At 32.0% G+C, this 22,367-nt stretch overlaps 2 protein-coding genes and 1 pseudogene across 2 annotated transcripts; 1 reads left to right on the top strand and 2 right to left on the bottom strand.

Annotated features, from left to right (window-relative positions):
* Positions 1 to 1,115: 1,115 nt before the first annotated feature.
* Positions 1,116 to 1,730, bottom strand: LOC132925070 (histone-lysine N-methyltransferase SETMAR-like). Its single transcript, XM_060989496.1, has one exon. It carries the CDS (start codon positions 1,728 to 1,730, stop codon positions 1,116 to 1,118), a length of 615 nt encoding a protein of 204 aa, XP_060845479.1.
* A 9,633-nt stretch (positions 1,731 to 11,363) lies between these two features.
* Positions 11,364 to 12,500, top strand: LOC132925069 (zinc finger BED domain-containing protein 5-like). The gene is made up of 2 exons (XM_060989495.1): positions 11,364 to 12,165; positions 12,316 to 12,500. Exons 1-2 carry the CDS (start codon positions 11,364 to 11,366, stop codon positions 12,498 to 12,500), a joined length of 987 nt encoding a protein of 328 aa, XP_060845478.1.
* A 6,365-nt stretch (positions 12,501 to 18,865) lies between these two features.
* Positions 18,866 to 20,239, bottom strand: LOC132924138 (uncharacterized; annotated as a pseudogene).
* Between the last annotated feature and the right edge of the window lie 2,128 nt (positions 20,240 to 22,367).

The following is a 22,367-nucleotide window of genomic DNA, read 5'->3' as shown; positions in this document are numbered from 1 at the left end:
GTTGTAAGTTAATTTATTTTTCGGTTTTTTTAAATCTAATGTAATGTTTAATTGTTGAATAAATTTTATTTTGTTTTATTTTATTTCTCCAGTCTATTGGAACTTGCAGCAATGCGGTTGACGTTGACCAATATATGGATGTGAATACCGTGGTTGCCGATGTAAGTCTATCGTACATATCTAATATATATACATATTTTATTTTTGTTAAAAATCTGTTTTATAATTCTTATATCAGTGTATACCGAGTACAAGCGGTGGTGCTGGTACCAGTACTTCCACTGCCGCAGCCGACCCGCAACCTGAAGTAAGTGGCATTTTGAAATAAATTGTTTTGTCTATTACCGGATTCCACATCACCATAGTTAGGTTAAGCAAATTTATTTGTAGCATGTTTTTAAAATTTTTTTGGTATGTTTTGGGGATTGTTTAGATGTTTTTAGATGATGTTTTCAAGGTCATCATTTATAGTTAGGGGATGTTAACCTAATCCCATATAGCAAAGATATATCCTTTATATATTTATCACATATTTGTTTTTAGATATCTTTAACTATATTGTATGTTGGAGGCTTCATTATACAAAATTGTTTAATATCTTAATGATATGTGATAGATGTCTTATAAACCAAAAAGTTATATCTCTTGAATATATTTAATAAAATATTTGTCAAATTTATGATTCTCAATATACGAGGCTTGTCCCAAAAGTAAGGTCTCCATTAATATAAAAAATCGAAAAAGTACTTTATTAAAAAAATGTTTACATGGTCATATTATACTACTCATACACTATTTTTCGACATAATCACCGTTCATATCGAGACATTTTTGTAGTCGATCTGGAAGGTTTTGTATGCCAGCGTCATAGAACTCTCCGTCCACCTCTTTTTCCAAGTACCCCATCACTACAGTCTTCACTTCTTCGTCTAAATTCAGCCTTTTCCTTCCCAAATGCTTCTTTAGGTTAGTGAACAAGTGATAGTCTGATGGGGCAAGGTCTGGGCTGTAGGGGGGGTGCGGGAGAATGTCCCAACCATACTTACCCAAGAGCGCTTTTGTGTTGCGTGCCACGTGAGGTCGAGCGTTATCGTGCAAAAGACGCACTCCCTTCGTTAGCATTCCAGGTCGTCGGTTTTTATGGCTTTACGCAATTTTTCAAGCGTTTCACAATACGATGCCGAATTAATGGTGGTCCCTGTTGGCATAAATTCGATGAGAAGGACGCCTTTCCTGTCCCAGAAGACAGTTACCATAATTTTTCTGGCAGATTGCGTCACTTTAAATTTCCTTTTTTGGGGGGAAAATGAATGCCTCCACTCCATTGACTGTTGTTTTGACTCTGGCGTGAAGTGGTAGACCCACGTTTCATCTCCTGTCACTATTGAGTCCAAAAATACAGCTCCTTCTTCAGCGTACAGCTCCAAAACCTCGCGGGAACTTTCGATGCGTTGGCGTTTGTGATCCTCTGTAAGCATCTTTGGCACCCATCTTGCACTACACTTTCGGTATCCCAAATCACTTATGATTCTGTGAATCGAGGACTTGGGTATCTGCAACTTTTCTTCAAGTTCTCGAACAGTCACTCGTCGATCTTCACGAAGTTCAGACTCAACTTGTTCTTGGAGATTGTCTGAAACAGATGGCCTTCCACTTCTGGTTTCATCATGGATATTCGTCCTCCCATTTGAAAATTCTCTGCACCACTTCCTCACATTTTTAATTGACATAGACGTCGATCCATAAGAGGTACAAAGTTGTCAATGGATGGCCGCCGGCGTCTCGCCACGCGAGTGAAGAAAACGGATTACCGCGCGAAGCTCACACTGAGCATGGACAGATAAGGAGGCGGACGCTGACGAGGTTGACGCGCTCTTCTCGTTCACGTGTTACGAAGGTACTAAACGTCCGATTCATCTAGTTCAAAATTTCATAGACAGATAAGAAGTTAATGGTTATATCAGTGGTACTAACTTATAAAAATAAAATTTTCCTTGGCCGCTAGAAAATTGGAGACCTTACTTTTGGGACAAGCCTCGTACAATAGATATTTACGAAATTATCTCAGAAATATGATTTAGATTTCAAATAGATATACAAATTGTAATATCCAGTGCATACATGTTCTATAATTTCCTATAAATATCTTTCATTGTCCATGTGATTTTTTATTTCAGAAAATAAATTTATTTAGATATTTTAAAAATATCCAGTGAATATTATTATTGCTTTAATATATTGAATATATTATAATATATAATATAAGTATATAAGTACATAAAATATGATTATTATAAATAATATAATATAATATAATATATATATATACTTTAAATAAGCATAATATTTTATGTACTTATATACATAAAATATTTAATAAGATCTGAGATGGATATGTCAGGTTTGTACCATCCTTGGTATGACAAGGACTTAAATTACCAAATGTTAAAAATACAAATTTACTCAAATACAATTACAACCTTTTAATATACTGTAGCATAATATAGTTTTTGGAAAAATAAAACTAACCAATTTGTAAATCTAATTTTAATGGTACAAAACTCCAAAGTCTAAGGCCTTCTACACACGGAGCTATTAAAAAAAAACTAAACTGTTTTGTGATTGAAATTACTAATCGGTTAGTGGTTACTAACGTATTGGTGACTCAGATCCATACACGAGGCTACTCATAACATACCTACTCGTGATCGAAACCTGTAGTTTGTTCTGGGTGACTATGGATGAAGGACGTTTTTCGTTATCTTTTTGCTACACCATGGATGTTGACAGTGATTCTAGTGATGAAGAAGTAATAACAGCATACTACTATTACAGGAGAAATAAAAAAAATAGAAGGTTTTGGGTTCATCCATACATCGAAAAAAATTTTCATCACCGATTATTCATTGCTGCAAGAGAATTGAACCTTTCCGATACTAAATTTTTATGTTTTTATCGGATGTCAAAAGAAAGTTACTTATATTTGGTGAACCTGATTTACCCTGCCATAAACAAGCGAGATACAAACATGAGAGAGTGTGTGAATGCCGAGAAACGGATATTAATTACACTCAGGTAAGTAACTTACTTTTTATCTACTTAATGCAAATTTAAACACTCTATTGAAATTAGTAACATTTACCTATATAATTAGCATATTAGTAATATTTTTATAACAATAAACATATCATTTTTTTATCTAATATATGAAAACATTTTAATAATTTTAAAAAGAACCTAAAACAAAATATTATACTTATTTATTCCTGTTGGTTTAATTCGTACAAGGCTTCATTAACTGCTTCATAGTACTTTTCAGAACTATTTTGGTTTATAGTTTGTAATGTGTTAGGTTGAGAGGTTTTATGAGCATTATCATTCTGAGATATCAGTAGAATTTGTTGATCTATTGGCGGCGTTGTAGATGAAGACGAGAATGAATGAATAGGTGTGAATGCCGAATTGTTTGACAAAATGTCATCAACTATCTGAAGTGATTTGCGCTTGAACTGCCGTACTTCTTCATCAGACATTTTCAAAACATCAGGTAGCATACTAAGAAGAAACATTTTTAAAGATTCTGCTTTTGGATCCTGATTAGCATTGACTGAAGAGTTCTCTGTTCTGGCTTTTTTTTTTGCCTGGAAATATTCTAGAAATGCTTTGTCCACTGCTTCGTTTTTTAATCCGCGTTTTTTGTTTGACACGTATGATGGCGAAGACTCGGATTGACTCAGAGTAATGTTATTCTTCTTTTGGGGCATGTCAGTAGCTGAAGGTGTGTATAATGATGTAGAAGGCGATGGCGAAGTTGGCGTAAGATGTGGTTGAAATGTCGAAGATTGCTGTGGGTCAAGTTCGGAGTTGTTAAAGTCAATTTCTTCAGATTGTTCAAAACTTTCCTTCTGTTCTGGGGGATTAGGAAGATTTCCCGAAGGCACACCTAACGCCTTAATATATGGAACTGTAAACTGCATAGCTTCTAATAAATAATATGCTTTCTTTGGTTTTGCTCTAGAACCACTTGGTGCTGGTTTCATGTTACGCACAAAAACAGCACGAAGGTTCTTCCACTTATCTTTGCATTCAGATACTAAAAAAAAGATAACATTCAGAGTATACATAATTTGTAATAACAATCTAGTGTTATACCGCTATTTTTACGCAAACCCGATTAACTACAACCCCTCCTTGTAATCTACTGTACAGCAGAGTGACACACACTTGACTACCTTTTTATGATTGTTTATTTCATTTTGCAGATACTTGGGTACAGGTGGGACATTTGCGTCAATTGCTGTTTATTTTGGTAGAGGAGAATCTACAGTTGGTGGAATTGTGATGGAAACAGTAAAAGTGATTTGGGAAGTGTTGGAAAAAACATTCATGCCAATACCAAGTACAGAGCAGTGGAAAGGAATAGCAAAACGTTTGGAAACACTCTGGAATCTTCCAAACTGTATAGGGGCCATCGATGGCAAACATGTAAGAATTGAAAAATTTCCAAATAGTGGTTCTTCTAATTTCAATTACAAGTCGTATCATTCTATGGTGTTAATGGCTTGTTGTGACACTGACGGGTTATTCACTATTATCGAAACGGGTTTTCCCGGAAGAAACAACGATGGGGGTATATTCAGTGCCTCAGCAATGAAATATTGGATCCAAAATGCAGGACTTAATATCCCTCCTCCCACACCATTAACATACGATGAAAATTATAGTCCGTTTCCTTATTACTTTGTGGCCGATGAGGCATTTCCGTTGTTGAAATATGTGATGAGACCATACCCAAAAAGAATTTTAGATAATGTGAAAAGAATATGCAACTATAGATTTAGCAGAGGGAGAAAAACCATTGAGTGTACGTTTGGGATGGCTTGTGAAAAATTTGCTGTTTTGAATGGTCCTATTCGTATCAGAGATCCAGAAAATGTGAATTTGGTCATAAAAGCAGCTTGTATACTTCACAACTACGTACGAAAAAAAGAAGGACTTCAGTATACACCTACTTATTCCACAAGTTGTGAAGCAAATAACCACATTGACATAATACCTTTACCACAAAATTTGACTATAAATATAACCTCTTCTGCAGCTGCTCTTAGAAATTATATAGCAAACTATTTTCTTACACCTCAAGCATCTTTGCCTTGGTAATGGAAATATGCTATTAACTAGTTTTTGAAAATAATTATTTTATTGTCTAATATTGTTTAACTATTTAATCATTTATCATCTACAAATTATCTAACACTTATTATTATACCTATTTAATCATGTTGATCATTATTTTCTAGTTTGAAGTTAAAAATAAATTTTTTTAAGATTTTAACTGTAATGTAGCTATTTGTGATCAATAGTATGTCTATATTTAAATAATTAAAAACTGTAAAATCATAATAAAAAATAAGTTTCAATCGTAAAATATGCTTATTTTTTTTGAAATAATTTATAATTAAAATGCATAGGTGGTGATTTGATTAAATTTAAATTTAAACTTAAATTTAATTTGGAGGCTTAAATCTTTTTTTGCAAAATAAGCCAAAATAATAATTACAACAGTGAACAATACAACACGAAAGACGAAACGGAAATCGACACTATGCAGTCGGCACATTAATAATGTTTATCAGTCTGATCATCAGAAATTTCTATTTTTGTCATTGCGATAATGCGATAACAATCCGTCGCGACGGTCGCAGATCGCCCGGTGTGCACCGATTACGAGTATAATATTATTATAGTATTATATTAACAAAATTTCGGGAATAACTAATAATATAATATATAGTTTAAAAATCCACGTATATTTATTTTTAATTAAATGTATTTATTAAATTTATAATTATATTACTACATATTATTATTTACCTGACATGTTTACTAATCTTCCTACTTCATTCCAAGCTTTTTCTGTTTCATCCTTTCTGGAATATCCCGAAAGCGTGAAGTTATATAGAACGGGATATTTTTCTACTTCTTCCAACAACTTTAAATTAATTTTTTGTTCGTTCATTTTTACACAAATAACAAATTTTTGCAATAAGTAAAACAAAAAAAGCTTCGTTGAGCAACAAAATATTGAAGTGATAAAACTCAAAAGTGACTCGACAGTTAAATCACTCGGAACTTATCACTAACGCGTTAGTAACTGATTAGTAACTAGTAGCGTCGTCTGTTATGTTCCATTGAATAACATTGGTAGTGACTCTACGGGGACTAGTTAGTGATTTGCGTCAGTATTTAGTTTCAAATGAGTAGCTCCGTGTGTAGAAGGCCTAAGTCTTAGTAAAGTGGTTTATTTTTATATTTTATAAAGTAATCACTTTTTTCAAAATATTATTTTTTGAATAAAAAATGTAAATAAAACTTAAATTATTTAATATCCAGCATAATATTATGTTAATAATTTTTGTTATACGTTAATCCTATCGGTACGCCACTGGACTAGAGTAATGTCACAGAATTGAAAACAATAAACATTTGTAAAAATACATTTGTAAACAGAAGGGAATCTTAAGGCTTGACCAAAACAGGTCCACCATATCTAGAATTTAAACGTGCTACCAGGACATAGATATTTCCCTTTTTTTAAAAGTTTTATGTGGTTAATGGGTACACTGTTAAACTGTAATTTTCAATATGATGACTCACGTAACCAAGACCACAACAACAACACCCGACTTCCAGGGATTACACGATTGTCGATTATTGTACTCCATCCCGGTTACACCTAGACTTTTCACTCTCCAGTCTCCATTAAACTTGTGTTTTATTTGCTGTTCTACAGTTGACATTTTATTTTATTTGTTGTGGTTTTTTATACATTATTTACGAAATGTCTTTCGTTGTTAAAAATGCCTCGGGTAGTAGATGGTCGTTGGCGTATTGTACCAGCCTTTGGTCGAGTAACAATGATGAAGTACGGATATCATTTTTTAAATTTCCAAAAGATCATCAAAGGTAAGAACCGTTTGTATTACAGTATTTACTTATGTTATGTCCTATTTTTAATACAATTTGTGTTATTCTAGGTTTGGATTTGTCATCTTCACATTCTGTTTCTGTGTCTACGTCTACGGAGATTTGCGAATCAACTACTAGTTCACAAACTCCCGGATATTTGTCAAGCACGGGTCACATTATGCTGGTTGCCAGCCGCGAGTTGAAGAAGCCGCTTCTGCCAGCCGTCGATCAGCTTGGTGTGACAACAAAATTCAGCGCTGGCGTCACCAGCCGGCGAGTATTTGTCAGCTGCTGACGAAGTTGGACATGTTTAACTTTTGGTAGCAGGCAGCGGCGAATAATCAATCACGTGACCGTTGGCACCAGCCGGCAGCGCAATCTGACCACTATTGCGTCTATCAGCAACGAGAAAGCACGTGTTTTTTTTGTGAAGTTGTTTTAGTTGTGACTTTTTTATAATTTTTAATTAATATAATTAAAGTTATTAATAATGTCTGAGTTAAAGTGGACTACAAAACAAATAATAACATTTTTAAACGTTTTTCAAAATTATCCTTGTTTGTGGGGCGTTACGTCGAAAGACTATTTAAATAGAAATTTTAAAGAGGTGTCGTACAACAAACTATTAGACAACTTACACATGTTAGATTTGCCAGGATGACTTGATTCTTTGAAAAAAAAAATAAAAAGTTTACGTGATACCTACCGCAAGGAATTGCAAAAGGTTCAAAAATCAAAAAAAAGTGGTGCCGGTGCAAATTATGTATACAAGCCAAAGCTTGCATGGTTTTCTTTAGCTGAAGTATTCTGACAACAATCTATCATAGGAAGAGAATCGTCTTCAAATTTGGTAAGTAAATAGATAAATAATAAAGAATCAATTACCTATCAATAAATAAATATTAAGAATAATATATAAATACCGAAATAATATTATAAATTGTATAATTACAAACCTTAAGAATGCCTCAAAGTGAATGTATCTATTAACTGTATGTTGGCATGTATTTATTAAAGTTTCATATTTAACCTTACCAATTGATATTTATTATATATATAATATTAATAATTATAGGTATTGTACATAAAATAGTTTATAATAGTTCTTTTTTAAAAACAAATATCAGAAATCGTTTGCGGCTAAATCGTTGTTTTACGTGATTTCATAAAAGTTTAAATTTCAAACGCACGTAAATAAATATTAGTTTAGTGTGGTAGTTTTTTTTACAGATGTTTGAAGAAAAACTTATGGAGAACTATGTATCAGTTTCAAACCTTAGGTATTTATACTTAAAATTAAATGCATTTTCAACTACAAAATAACTTAAAATGTTCGCGATTTTATCAATTTCGTAAAAATTTGATCCTTATACGCTTATAAAAAAAAGTTGTGACATACGATTTTTGATTTTTTTTAATGGCTATTAGTAGAACTTATGATGAACATTACATTACATTTTAAACAATTTTTGGCCAGCCAAATTATTTTTATAGACATTTAAAAAAAAAACCAAGAAAAATAAAAAATGTCAACTGCTCAAAATAGCTCAAAAAAAGTCAATAATAATTTTACAAATGCTAGTTTCAGAAATGTATTATTTTATTATAATAAATAAGAAAACATGGGTCAATTAATGTAATACTTTGATGTATATTTGGTTATATTACCTTTTATTACATTATCTTTAATATTGATGAAATAGTGAAATACATACACTTATACGTTTTAAAAAAGTTATTCATTTTCGACCGTTAGTGTTGGTTCTATACCAATTGACGTCATTTGCCATGGAACTGATAATTGTGTCATAAATTGATGCATGTACCACTGCCGAACCTCTTCTCCATTTCGACCATAATTATTTGAAGAATAGAGGCGGTCTATTGAGAGCATTAAGCTCGGCATGTTTCGCCACGCCCCTGGTGCTATAACCCCCGTGTTTAAGTCTTCATCGTCCACAGATCCTGAAGGAAAATATGTTCTGGGAGAAGTTTGTCGTAGCCAGTTGTGTAGAGAGCAAGCCGTTTTCACTAAAATTTCTACGGTATTTACATTTAATGATATAGGTATGTTAAAAACACGAAACCTACTAGCCAAAATACCAAACGCATTTTTAACAACGCGCCTGGCCCTCGATAGCCGATAATTGAAGACTCTCTCTTCTACTGTTAGACCTCTGTGTGAAAAAGGTTTCAAACAGTATGTTGTCAGGCAAAAAGCATCATCTCCTACGCAAAGTCCTCCTCTTGGCCAATTGAGGAGGTTTTGTTCAAGTGCTATTTTTAAAGTTGAGTTCCTGAGTACAGTGCTGTCTTTGGCTCTACCATCTTGTCCAACATCTATATATCTAAAACAATAGTCTGCATCTACCATAGCAAATAACACAATACTATAGGTTCCCTTGTAGTTGAAAAACATTGATGTCGAATTAGGAGGGCGTTTAATTCGAATATGTTTCCCATCCAGAGCCCCACAGAGGTTAGGGAAATTCCATTTATACTCAAATCCTTTCTGGATCTCCTCCCACTGGATCGTTGTCTCTGGTACCTAAGAATAATTAAATAAAAAAATTATAAACTCTAATAAAATCTTAAATTTAAATGTTTACAAAATCGAGTAAAATAACGAATTATCCCCCATCGATTTAAAATTTTTGTAAAAATTCAAAAAGTATAAGTCGTGGAAACTAAACTGCTATGATAGTTACGAGATAGTATAAGATACTTTTTTTTCAGAATATAAAGCAATGTTCGGTGTCTGAAGACGAACTAGACTCATCATCATGTATTGCTGATAATGAAAGTGACACTGAGCACACGTCTGAAGTATCACAAGTGTTAACGCCAGAGTCACAAAGTTTTGTTAAACCCTCAACATCTGCTTCTTGTAAACCTAAGTTATTAGGAAAGCGTGCGTCATTAGGAAAGTTACCACCGAAACGTATAAAATTAGGATCACCGTGTACTAAACAAATTCCGAATAGATTTGAAAATTCAATCAACAAATTACAAAATATAGCAGAAATGGCTACCGCAGACACAGAAGACCAATATGACAAATTTGGCAAACATCTTGCTTCTCAAATGCGAGAGCTCCCTTTGAAAAGTTTCATTATACTTCAAAGCAAGTTTCAAAACCTAATAACTGAAGAGAGACTCGCAAATTTATATGGAAATTACAATGAACCACAATCACAAAGTGGTGTCATAAGTCGTCCAAACAGCATTAGTCCAACTTCACATCACGAATTTATTGGGACTACTATGTATAGTGAACCTGAAAACACATATAGTGAATCATCTGGCTCGTGCTTCACGGAGAGAGAGTCTCAACAAGACATGGATATTCTGAACGAAGCATTAATAAGTATTTGTAAATACCCCGAAGACTTGTTGCATGATGGCGACGACAATATATAAAATGTATTGTATGTATTTATTGTATTGTATATATGTATTATGATGTACATATATACAATATATATATTCTCCGTCCTTACGGTAATAATCTTGGGCATACATATCTCTTGCTAATCCAAAAACGCCAATTTTTATAATTTGATTACAAGGACCAGAAAATGATACTAAACAATTGCGACTAGCAATGTCACGGTGCACAAGGTTCATTTCTTCAAGATAACTGCAACCTTCGGCTACATCGATACACATTCTCATATAGTTAATACAATTGAATACCTGCATTCTGGATTTCCTTAAAAAACTCAATAAATCGCCTCCCTCCATAAGTTCCATAATAATAAAAATATGTTCATTATCTAAACATACTCCCAAAACTTGCAAAATATTTTTATGTTTTAATTTTTTCATAAATTTAGCTTCTTTTAAAAATGCATTTAATTTGTATTCATTGGCACCTTCTTTTATTGATTTCAATGCAACACGATATTCAGGTTTTCCATTTATTAAATCTTTGACATTTCCTTCAAAAACTTCTCCAAAAGCCCCTGATCCCAATAGTTTTGTAATTGTTATTTGATTACGTTTAATTCTGATCAATTCATTATTGTCACTTTTTTTAAACACCATGGCTCTTTGATAATTCGGATTATTAGTAAGTACAAATGTTGGTCGCTGTACAATTTCTTTGAAATCCACTAAAACATCAGGCTCTTTAGCACTACCTGAAATGATAAAATATGTAAAGGTTAATTAATTAAAAATAATACGCACAATTTCATACAAAATTACATACAATTTTTTATTGACATTGCTACTAAAAACAACATCAACAAAAGTCCAAATGGTAATATTAAAACTAATATTATAACCCCTGGTTGTTCTGATTTTCTGAATTCATCCCACAAATTATGATGATTTATTATATATAATATACGTATATATGTACATCAACATGTTCAGAAATAGTTCAAATTATGTTTGGCGATGATGCAAAAAAAGAAATTATGAAAATTCCGCATTCAGACGATACAATAAAAAACAGAATTATACACATGTCAGATGATATTGAGAAAACTGTCACTAACAAGCTTACTACTAATAAACTATATTTCGCTTTGCAAATTGACGAGTCTACTGATATCAGTGTTATAGCTCACGTATTAGGATTTGTTCGTTTCATTGATGAAAATAAAATAGTGAATCAATTTTTATTCTGTAAACAACTTACTGAACGTACAACAGGACATAATGTTTTTGATTCAATTTCGTCATATTTAGATAAATTTAACATAACATGGGACCAATATGTAGGAATCTGCACCGATGGAGCTCCTTCAATGGTTGGTTCTATTAAAGGATTTACAACATTAGCGAAGAAAAAAAATCCTAATATCATATCTACACATTGTTTTTTACACCGAGAATCACTTATTTCGAAAACATTACCTATTACATTAAAGTCTGTATTGGATAAAATTGTAAGCATGGTTAACTACATAAAATCGCGTCCATTACAATCACGCCTATTTAAAAAACTGTGTGAATCAATGGAAGCTCAGCACGTATGTTTACTTTTACATTGTGAAGTAAGATGGTTATCGCGAGGTAAAGTTCTAAATCGAATTCTGGAACTTAAGAATGAATTGTTAATGTTTTTTCAAAACGAAGGTAACACTGTTTTTATATCTTTTCTTACAGACGATATTTGGTGTGTTAAAATGGCATATTTAGTTGATATTTTTAATTATTTAAATAGCGTAAATGCTGGTATGCAAGGTAAAAACGAAAATATTCTTACATCTACGGATAAACTATTAACATTTTAAAAAAAAATATCTTTTTGGAGAACGCGTAAAATTCAAAAAAATACGGTAGACATGTTTCCTTCAATTAAAAATAATAATGAAATAATTCCTATTATAACAGAACATTTAGCATTATTAGAAGAAAAAATCACGAAATACTTTCCTGAATTGAATATTGAAAAGTATGATTGGATACGAAATCCATTTTCTACCATCAACACGTCAAGTTATGAATTTACGTTAGAAGAAGAGGAAGAATTCATAACGCTAACAACAGATCGAACTCTAAAAATAAAATTTTCCTAAATAATAGTAGAAGAATTTTGGATTTCAGTTCAAACCAAATTTAAAAAAATTTCTGAAAAAGCAATTCCGGAAAAACGAAAATTCCGGGTACTTTTTGAACACGCCTCGTATTATATTACGCGGCATTATTACCACTCGCTCCGGTAATCGCGAATTATACATCGCAGCAGTACCTTCAACCCACGTGTTCCAGCTCCGAACTTCAGCAGATCAGCTTACATTCGTCATCAGTTCCGGTGTTCAGAGCGGTGGTCCCCGTCTCCCCCTTTTTATATATTTATATGTGCATATTGCATTTGTTATATATTGTATTGTATATGCGTTGTTATAATATAATTTGTTCATGTCATTTATATTTATTTAGCTATTATTTAAATTGTCCCTCTCACTACGGTCCGGAGGACTAGGCGAACGGCGTACGCCTTAGTAAAGTCCGTCGGCGCAACATAAATTTTAATTCAAAATAGCTTGTTTTTGAAATATTAATATTTTTTGTATACATACATACGTAATTTTGTTACTTTTTGATTAATTGTACTTATTAAGTTAGAAAAACACATGGTATTTTTTATTATTTTTAAAGTTTTAACAAGTTTTTTCATGTTGTATAAAGATAATTTTTTAATTATATAGATAAAGATAAAAGATAATTGCTGGAATAGTTATCTAGATAAAGATAAATAAGAATTTAATTATCTAGATAAAGATAGACAATAGGCAATAGGTAACTAATAAATAAATAAACTCTATGCTAATATAATTTTTTTTTCTCAAATATAATAACAAATATAAGCATAATATAATAACATTTATGTATTGCAATAAGTAAAAAAATTCTTATAAAATAAAAATAATAAGCAATTTTTGTTTTGAAAATAAAAATCTAATACTTTAGTCTTTAGTAATAGTATTACTATATTATAATAATATAGTTATGTTTCACAGAACTTAACAAAAACAAAATACATATATAACTATACATTTTAATAAACCAAATCATAAACTTATTATAATACAAGAAGAATATCAAAGAGTTGAAACATTATTGTAGTCGATCATTATTATTTAAAAGGAAACACCTACAACATAAAAGCATTTCAAATGTTTTGTCGCTTAGTCTGTTACGCCTGGGAGTTAAAATTTGAGACCCACAACTAAACAAGCGTTCCACAGGAGCAGAAGATGGTAATGTTGTATTATATTTAAGAAATACATGTTTTACAATAGGATAAGAGTTTAAAATGTTCAGTTCTTTTTCTTTTGAATCTAAGTAAGACAAAGCTTGCACATTAGCAATGTTTGTTGATGCAGAAGTAGATGGTTCAGAATTATTTTCATTAAGAATATTATAAAAATCATCATCATCATTATCAACTGTTTCCAAGTCTGTGTTTGAATCTAAATTGTTAAATGATGAATTGCATTCAGATAAAAATAATTTTTTACAAACTGACATAAATCTTACAGGTATACAATTTAATTTAAATTTTGGATGACTTATTGATGACAATATATAAGCTTTGCTTTTGACATGTTCAAGATTAAATACGAATGGAAATCTTTTTTCTAGACTAATAACTATCGACAATGATAATGGCCTACAATACACCAAACTTGTTAAATTAAGTAACTTTAATCTCAGTGCAATTATTGTGGGAATAACATAACCCAAAAAACATGTTTTTTCACCCTGTAATTTGTCAAGGGAAACAGCTAATGGCTCCATTACACAACAATATTCCTCTAAAAATGACCATTCGCTTAACGTAAGTTTACTTAATTTCAAATCATCAAATATAGATATAAGTTTATCTTTATAAGAAACTACTTTTTTAGCAGCAAAGAACATCTAGTTCCATCTAGTTAGTATGGGAACGGGAAATTTACAATTGCATACATATTCTATTTTATCAGAAGCGACAGTGCTTCTACTCAATAGATTCCAAAACGAATTTATCTTTTTGAAAGTTGAAGTTGATATTTTATTATAGGACGAGTGAGAAATTTTAGAAGTATCTACAGTTGCTTAAGATTCAGTGTATGAGCAGTACATGTCATGTGCTCTGGTAATTCATATTCATTGCTATAACTTTCAGAACTAAGTATTGAATCAATTGTAATGATTTCAACTTCTTCCTCATTATCTGAATTATCAGAACATGAATCACCGCTTCCAAACCAATTTACTTCTAAATTATCATACTTTGAAGAATTTGAATCTGTATGAACTACAGATTGAGAAGAAAATATTCTAAATGCTTTTCCGAAGTTACTAGCATTGTCGGTAACGGTGTACGAGATTTTAGAGTTATTTATTTTATAGGATTTAGTAATTTCATTGATAATCTCAGCAATATTATCATAAGTATGACTACCTTTTATGCGTCTACATCCTAGAACATAAGATGACCTATTATAAGTATTTTCATTTATAAAATGACATGTCATGCCTAAATAACTCTTATTGTTGCAGCTCCAAATATCGGCAGTAGTACATATAAAGTTATGCTCAGAAATAAGTTTAGTTAACATAGAACTATATGACAAATATTTAAGTTTTAACTCTTTTAACATCACTTGTCTATCAGGAAGAGAAATATTTTCTGAGATTCCAGTAAGACCTTTGATTAAACGCCGAAAAGCTGGTTTTTCACAAGTTACCATGGGTCGCATTTCTTCAACAATATATTCAAAAACCAATGAAGTTACCTAAAACAAAATTAAACAGTTTCAAATGTGAAAACAATTAGGTACTTTAAGAAAATATCTGTAGCGATTAAAGTGTAATCTGAATGTTTTATTGCTTAAAAAAGTAAATAAACTACTACATAGCTCTTTTAAAACCTATTTAAAAATGATATACAAGATATCCACTTTTTGTAGTAGAACTTAACCAGGTCTAGTTCAGGAGAAGTACTTACTTTAGATTTTGAAACTTTATTTGACTGTGCGAATGGCAATGTTGACTGAGTAGAAGGCAATGTTGAATCATTTGTTGATTTTTTTGATTTGTAACAATCTTTTATTGCCTTAACTTTTGAAAGACTTCCTGGATGTTTATACTATAAAAATATACATTCAAATAGGATCTACAATGTTATTATAAAATATATAGGTAAACATTTTAGAAACACAACACTGATGAATAATGATTAAATATAGGCACAATCCAATTAGGCATTTCAAATATTTTTCGACATAGATAACCTAACCAAACGAAAAAATACATAGGTACACATTTTTTATTAGAAAATATACATTACTTATCAATTCAATACAACCAAGAAATTTTAATGGTAAAGCGGGTGGTAAAGTAAACTAGCCCATTACAAATCTAAAAAAGAAATGTTAATTTTTTTTTATTATTTAATATTTTGGTTAGCCAATAGTATTTTGATAGAGCTTTCTTTTAAAATTTAAATGGTATATATAGATTATAAATAATGTATGCTTTTATTAAAAATCAAAAAATATATTGAACATAATATTATTAAAATAATAGCTTTAGGTCGTAGCGCAGGTTTATTAAAGATAATTATTTATGATTAAAGTATAAGGCACTTAGGTAAAAAAAAAAAAGAAAATCATAATGAAAACAGTGTTGTTTTCGCCGATGCCGATCCTACGATTACGGCGGTTGTCGGCAACGACTCGCGAATTATGTTGAGGACGGGAGCGGGAGGGGTTACCCACACAAGTGTACAAAAGTATAAGATTGTAATTTTTAAGATATTACGATCGGTGACCGTTTGGTATAATATAAATATATATAAATTATTATAATATGCGGGCGCCCAAAACATTAACAAAATGTGAAATATAAATATAATTTAATCAAGAGTACAACGACCTCACTTGCCGTAACGTATAAAAAAAAATATATAATAATAAAGTTTGAAATATTTGAATACAAAGGTCGCAACAACAATTACAACTAAGTTGACAGTTGCCAATTATTTGGCCACTGACAACGAGTGGGCAAAATATAAAAAAAATGTATGAAATAACCTGAAGGCGACAGCAATGATGGCCAAGGTGACAATGTGGAAGGACAGCCGCGGGTAATGTAGATCCTCTTGAATATGTCAAGGTTTAGTAGATGAGTCAACCCGATCACGGTGACATCAATCACACCTCGTGTTCACACGAGGGTTTTTTTTTGCAACACGCAAAGACGGTGAACGAGCACGACGTTGTGCTCAGTTCGACCATTGGCAAAAGACAAAATAGAATCGTGGAAGCCTGACTGGCCGTCGGCTGGCGAAAAATGTCACCGGATAGTGGAGAGGGTAGCTTTGTCGGACACTTTATCTCCTTGCCGGACATCTTATCTCTACCACATCTGTGCTAACCCGAGCATATAAAAATAGGTGACCAGAAAAACCGTTCCGCGATCGAACAAGTGTACTACCTATGTGGCTATGTATACAGAAAATAGGTAGCCTATCGGCTATCATCATAGAATAATATAATTGATAAAAATGGATTATTATTGTATTTTGTTAATTAGATACCTAATTAATATTAACTATTAAGTACCTACCCACTAGTTTGTCTATACTCTATATAAATCTTCTTAACATTTAAAATTAATAGGTAGGTACTACACTATTTAATCAATGTTCATGTTTCAAAATTCCTTATTTATTAAATAAAGTTAATACATACCTTGATGTGACTAAGAAAATTTCCAGTAGAACCTTTTTGCCCTTGAATAACTTTAGTACACATTTGGCACTGGGCTGATATATTTTTATCATCATCTTTTATGACACTGAACAGTTGTCCATCAAGAATATAGCAATTGGTACTTTTAATACTATTTTCATTTGATGGTTTGAGATCATCGAGGTCGTTGGATTGCGTTTGAAGCTTTTGCTTTTTATTTGAAGTGCAGTTTGACTCAGAAATTACAAATTTGTCCATATTGTGTAAAACAGATAGGTAACAAATAACAATGGTTTATTCGAATATTCGAATATTGTGAGGTTGGCGGAATATCGGATAACTGTATAAATGACTACTATTAGAGACTAGAGCACTGGACAGTGAATAACAGTAAACAGTGTGAGTGTGTGACAGTCGACAGTATGTTCCCGTGTTTGGTTAAACTATTAAATTAATTATTGCATTTATGATTGGTCAATGGTATACCGAAATAAATTCCATGTTTATCTAATTATAGAACTTAATGATACAGAATACAGATTGTTATCGGTACAATATAAATATAAACATTATTAAAATATAGATATACACTATTCATGTATATAATATTATTGCAATGCTAAAATTAGTATTGTAGATATTTTATTTTATACTACGTAATATTGAATACTGATTATAATACCTATTAGTTATTACTTATTAGTAATATTTATTATTAATCAATAATAATTTTTTTTTATGATAGTTTCAAATTTTAAGTGTAGAATGCGGGTATCACTATATTGTGTAATTGTGTGTAGACAGACTAGACAGCATGGCTATATAAGATACTATACTATCTATAGCCATGGTAGACAGTCGGCAAATACGATACGAATATGCCGATACGTAATTAAACCAAAACGTTAACTATTTTTTTATAGTTTATTATTGAGAATATGAAGAAAAAAATCATTGACTATAGTCTATAGAGTATAAAATATACTATTATATTATTTATATTCTATTATATTTATATATTCAATGCTAATACAGTAATACATAGTAATATAGTATTCATATAATAAATAATAATATAACTGAATACAGAATAGGTAATAGTTACAATAATAATTTTTAGTTATGATGTATAAATGTATATTTAAAAAATATAAAAAAATAAATAAAATAAACTAAATATAAATTTACAATTTTTTAATCGGAAAATATAAAATACCTGAATAACATTACTTATTATATAAATATTTAAAAATTAAATGTTATCTAGATATTTTAGTTATTTATCTTAGATAACAGCATAGATAAAATATTTCACATTCATCTGTATAAGATAAAAGATAAAAATAAAACTATCTAGATAAAACACAACACTGCCTGTGGGTGTCACGAGTGTAAAGTGTAATGACCAATCTATAATGTATTGTTCTTAAAAGTATCTTCTGTACCGTAATAATAATAATAATATTAAACAATTAAACGTATTGATATTTAATATAGGTTAAAGTAATACTGTTGCATAATATATTATTATAATATAGGTAATAGGTATTATATGCCGAGTTGGCGTGTTCACTGTTCACCGAGAATACGGAAAAAAATCATATAATATCATAAAAAATGTTAATTACTTACTTAAATCACATATTAAAATTTAATTTAATTTAATTTAATTTAAATCTAATAATGTAATGTTATAATTAGGTACACCTTTTTCTTATATTTTGACTTATGGCTGTTAAAAAAATCTAAAACACCGATATTGCCCGCTTGTATTTGTATACATACATTTTGCAGCCGTTTTTCTACTGTCCGAGTTTGCCCTAGTTTTTTAACAGTTTTCGAATCTCCAACAGCATCTAAAGCTAATTTCGCTTTATCTGTGGAAATTTCCATTTTTATTTTCCTAATTAATTTTCAAATAGTTGGATGTCCACATAGCTTTGAAAATCGGTTATACCATCCTTCAGTCATATTGTTTGTTCGATGCCCCCTACTAAAGTGGCATTATGTACATTCCACGAGGAAGGTGAAAATATAGGTGGAATTTTTCTAAAATGCAAGGTAGAACCTGAACCTACACGCCTATAGGTACCATTCACATAATAAGAATCAAAATAAGTTAAAAGGTCATCTGCATTTGGAGGCATTATTTCTTTTAGACATGTCATTCCGTCCAGTACTTTATCCTGTGGTAGGAAAGCTAATCCATTAGCAGAATGCAACATACTGATGTCACAAATACGGAATTTATTTGTACACGGATGACATATAATTGCTTGAAAAATTCGGGAGCGAGGCCAAAATTAACGTCGACAAACCAGGTATTAGATTTGGCCAATAACGACAGTTATCAGTGGCGAACATTAAAATTCTATCATAAGAATTTGGGCCATTATCATACAGCAAAAATCTTTCATTTCCATATTCCCGATACTCTCCTAGTAAATTAAAAAAATATGTGTAAAAAATAAAATTTATTTTTAATAATTTAAAATTATGTGAAAAATATTAATATTAATAAAATAATCAACTGAAGAGTACCTAGTTTAAGGCGTTAAGCTACGTTTAGTATAATAATTTATTAAATGTAGGTAGGTACTTAATTTAAATAAAAATTACTTTTAAAAATTTACAATATTATTTACCTTCAATAATTATTTCGTTTCCACAAGTAGGTTTAGGTGGATAATTACATGCTCTGTGGTTTCTAATTATTCTTTTTAGATATTCTTCTTTTAGCAATTCAGCGAGTATACTTCGGGGTACGTTCGCGAAAATTTGAGCAGGTAAATCGTTTGTTAGTTTAGCTTTTTCCACCATTAGATTTTTTATTTTAGTCGCAGAAATAAGATTTTCATTTGATTCATGCACATGATCGTTATTTACAGAAATAAAAGTTGGCTTAGTTATGTTCAAATCAGTTTTTAAAAAATATAGACACTTCATAGAGCTGTTTTATTGATACCTCCAACGAAGAAAATTAGAGCATTCTTTGTGGAAATTGTACAAAAATCCCTTATGCCTAATACCTGAGGGTATTTTTTGTTAGAATTTATTAATTTCAACTCCATTTTTTTAATTTTAACTGCGAAAAAATATAAAATTTAAAAACAAACGTATAGACGAAATTACGAAACGATACGATTATACGATGTCATCCAAAAGTCTCATTACCTATATTATGACTGTGTGTGATATTCGGAAATGGGGAATTTTCTAGTGTACCCATTAATATAGGATCAAAATATAATATAGCTTATGATAGTTATTATGGTAGATAAAAAATATATTTTATACCTACCTATACATTTCACACTAAAATAAGAACAAAGTACAACTGTACAACTGCAGTATAAGAATAAGTATTTTGGTAAATTTTCCAGTAAACTTTTTTTTCTATTATTTATTAGTTTATTACTTATTATGGTAGATGAATATATGTACAAGCATTTTATTCCTTACACTTATACACTAAAATACAAAGCACAACTTACTATAGAACTGTACAAGTACTTACAAGAATAATGTTTTTTTTCGGGACTTTTTTTCCTATTACTGTTTTCCGAATCGTGATATTATTCTAATATTTATGTTGTACATGATGAATCGTTGGATGTTCGATGCAAGTTTATATGTTTGTCATTATGGATTACCTGTTTCAATACGTGACAAACCAAATGCTTTTTTAGAAAATAGTACAACACAATTTGTTGTATGCCAAAAAAATTACACGGACCCCTCAAGATGTAGGTACTTTAAATACATGGCAGAAGATTACCAATTATGTGACTATCATACACAGGCATCATTGCGTGTCACCAAATCAGGTACCTCGTATAGGTAAACCATATTATACGTGTGCAAAATCATATACTGACCCGAATAGATGCAGATATTTTATGTTGTATCAAATAGAATATTATATTTTTTTTTTCCTGTTTTAACCGACGACGCCTTCGGCCTACTAGACATGGATATTGAGAAGATGTTGGTTGGGGCAGACCCGTCTTACAGGAGGATATTACTGGCCCATATAAAGGGAGCGAACAAAGACTGGAGGGACGACAACGACTCCGACGCCCTCCATTACCACCCATCTGACACCCGACCCGAAGTTGAGAGGACTCGACCCGTCATGCCATCGAAAGAACAGGGCGCTGTAGCAGCAGTCCTCTCCCCCCCCATTACTGAACGGGAGGGCTACGGCTCCAACGGTGGGCAGACCTTCAGTTATGTGTGATAATCCGCACATCAGGGAGCCATATCGTCCAGAGGTTGATGATCCGTTAGCCAGCACTCGCGGTGTCGACCCCCGCCTTTTCAACCCTAGGGGCGGAGAGCAAAGAATGCCACAGGTTTACAGCGCTCCCACTCTGGATACGGTGGAGGAAGAAGAACCTATCCGGCGGCTTGCAGGGCATGAAGATATTGGGCCAGAACCGGGTATGATGACTCAGGAACAGCCATACTTTACCGGTGACGTGGCATCAGCAATAAACGATATGTGGCTGGCATGCAACAGGGCGCCGGAGGGTACTAGGCTAGACGAGATGGAGGCCGCGTTACTATGGTCTACACTCACAGCACCCGCCAATCCACCGGCAAGCATCCTAAACCGGAGAGTGGACACGTCATTTATCGCAACCATAGAAGGGGATATACCAGACGATAGGGTAAAGGACAAGACGGACAGTAAGCTCTTAAAACACCGACACCAGGAAAGGGATCATGACCAAAAGACCAGCAGGACCATCGTGTCTACTGAAAGAAAAACGTCAAGGACATACCGGCGAGGGCAGCAACCTTCGGAAGTAAGATAATGGGTGACTATCGGAGAGTCATCGGTGTGATGGAGAGTGGAGGCAGGAATAGGAAATGGGCAGTAGCCGTGGCCCGATGGATCATTACACACAAAGGTTTCCGTGCTGCTAAGAATAAGTGGATAACGATGCTCACCAACGACAAGCAGCTACCACCAGGCAAGGCGAAAGTTACGGCAGATAGGTTACAACAGACTCTTAACCTATGGGCATTCCAGAAGGATGAATTGATAGAGTTTGAGCCGGACCAGGATACCAAAAGAGTACCGTCCACCGAGACAACGGTTATTGACACACCACCGCATAGTGATATGGATTTGGGGGCTTCCTTTGTAGAATATTATATTTATGAATAAAATACATTACCTGTACATTTTGA

Source organism: Rhopalosiphum padi, chromosome 3, assembly GCF_020882245.1.
Source record: "Rhopalosiphum padi isolate XX-2018 chromosome 3, ASM2088224v1, whole genome shotgun sequence".
NCBI lineage: Eukaryota > Metazoa > Arthropoda > Insecta > Hemiptera > Aphididae > Rhopalosiphum > Rhopalosiphum padi.
This window is presented reverse-complemented; position numbering and strand designations above follow the sequence as displayed.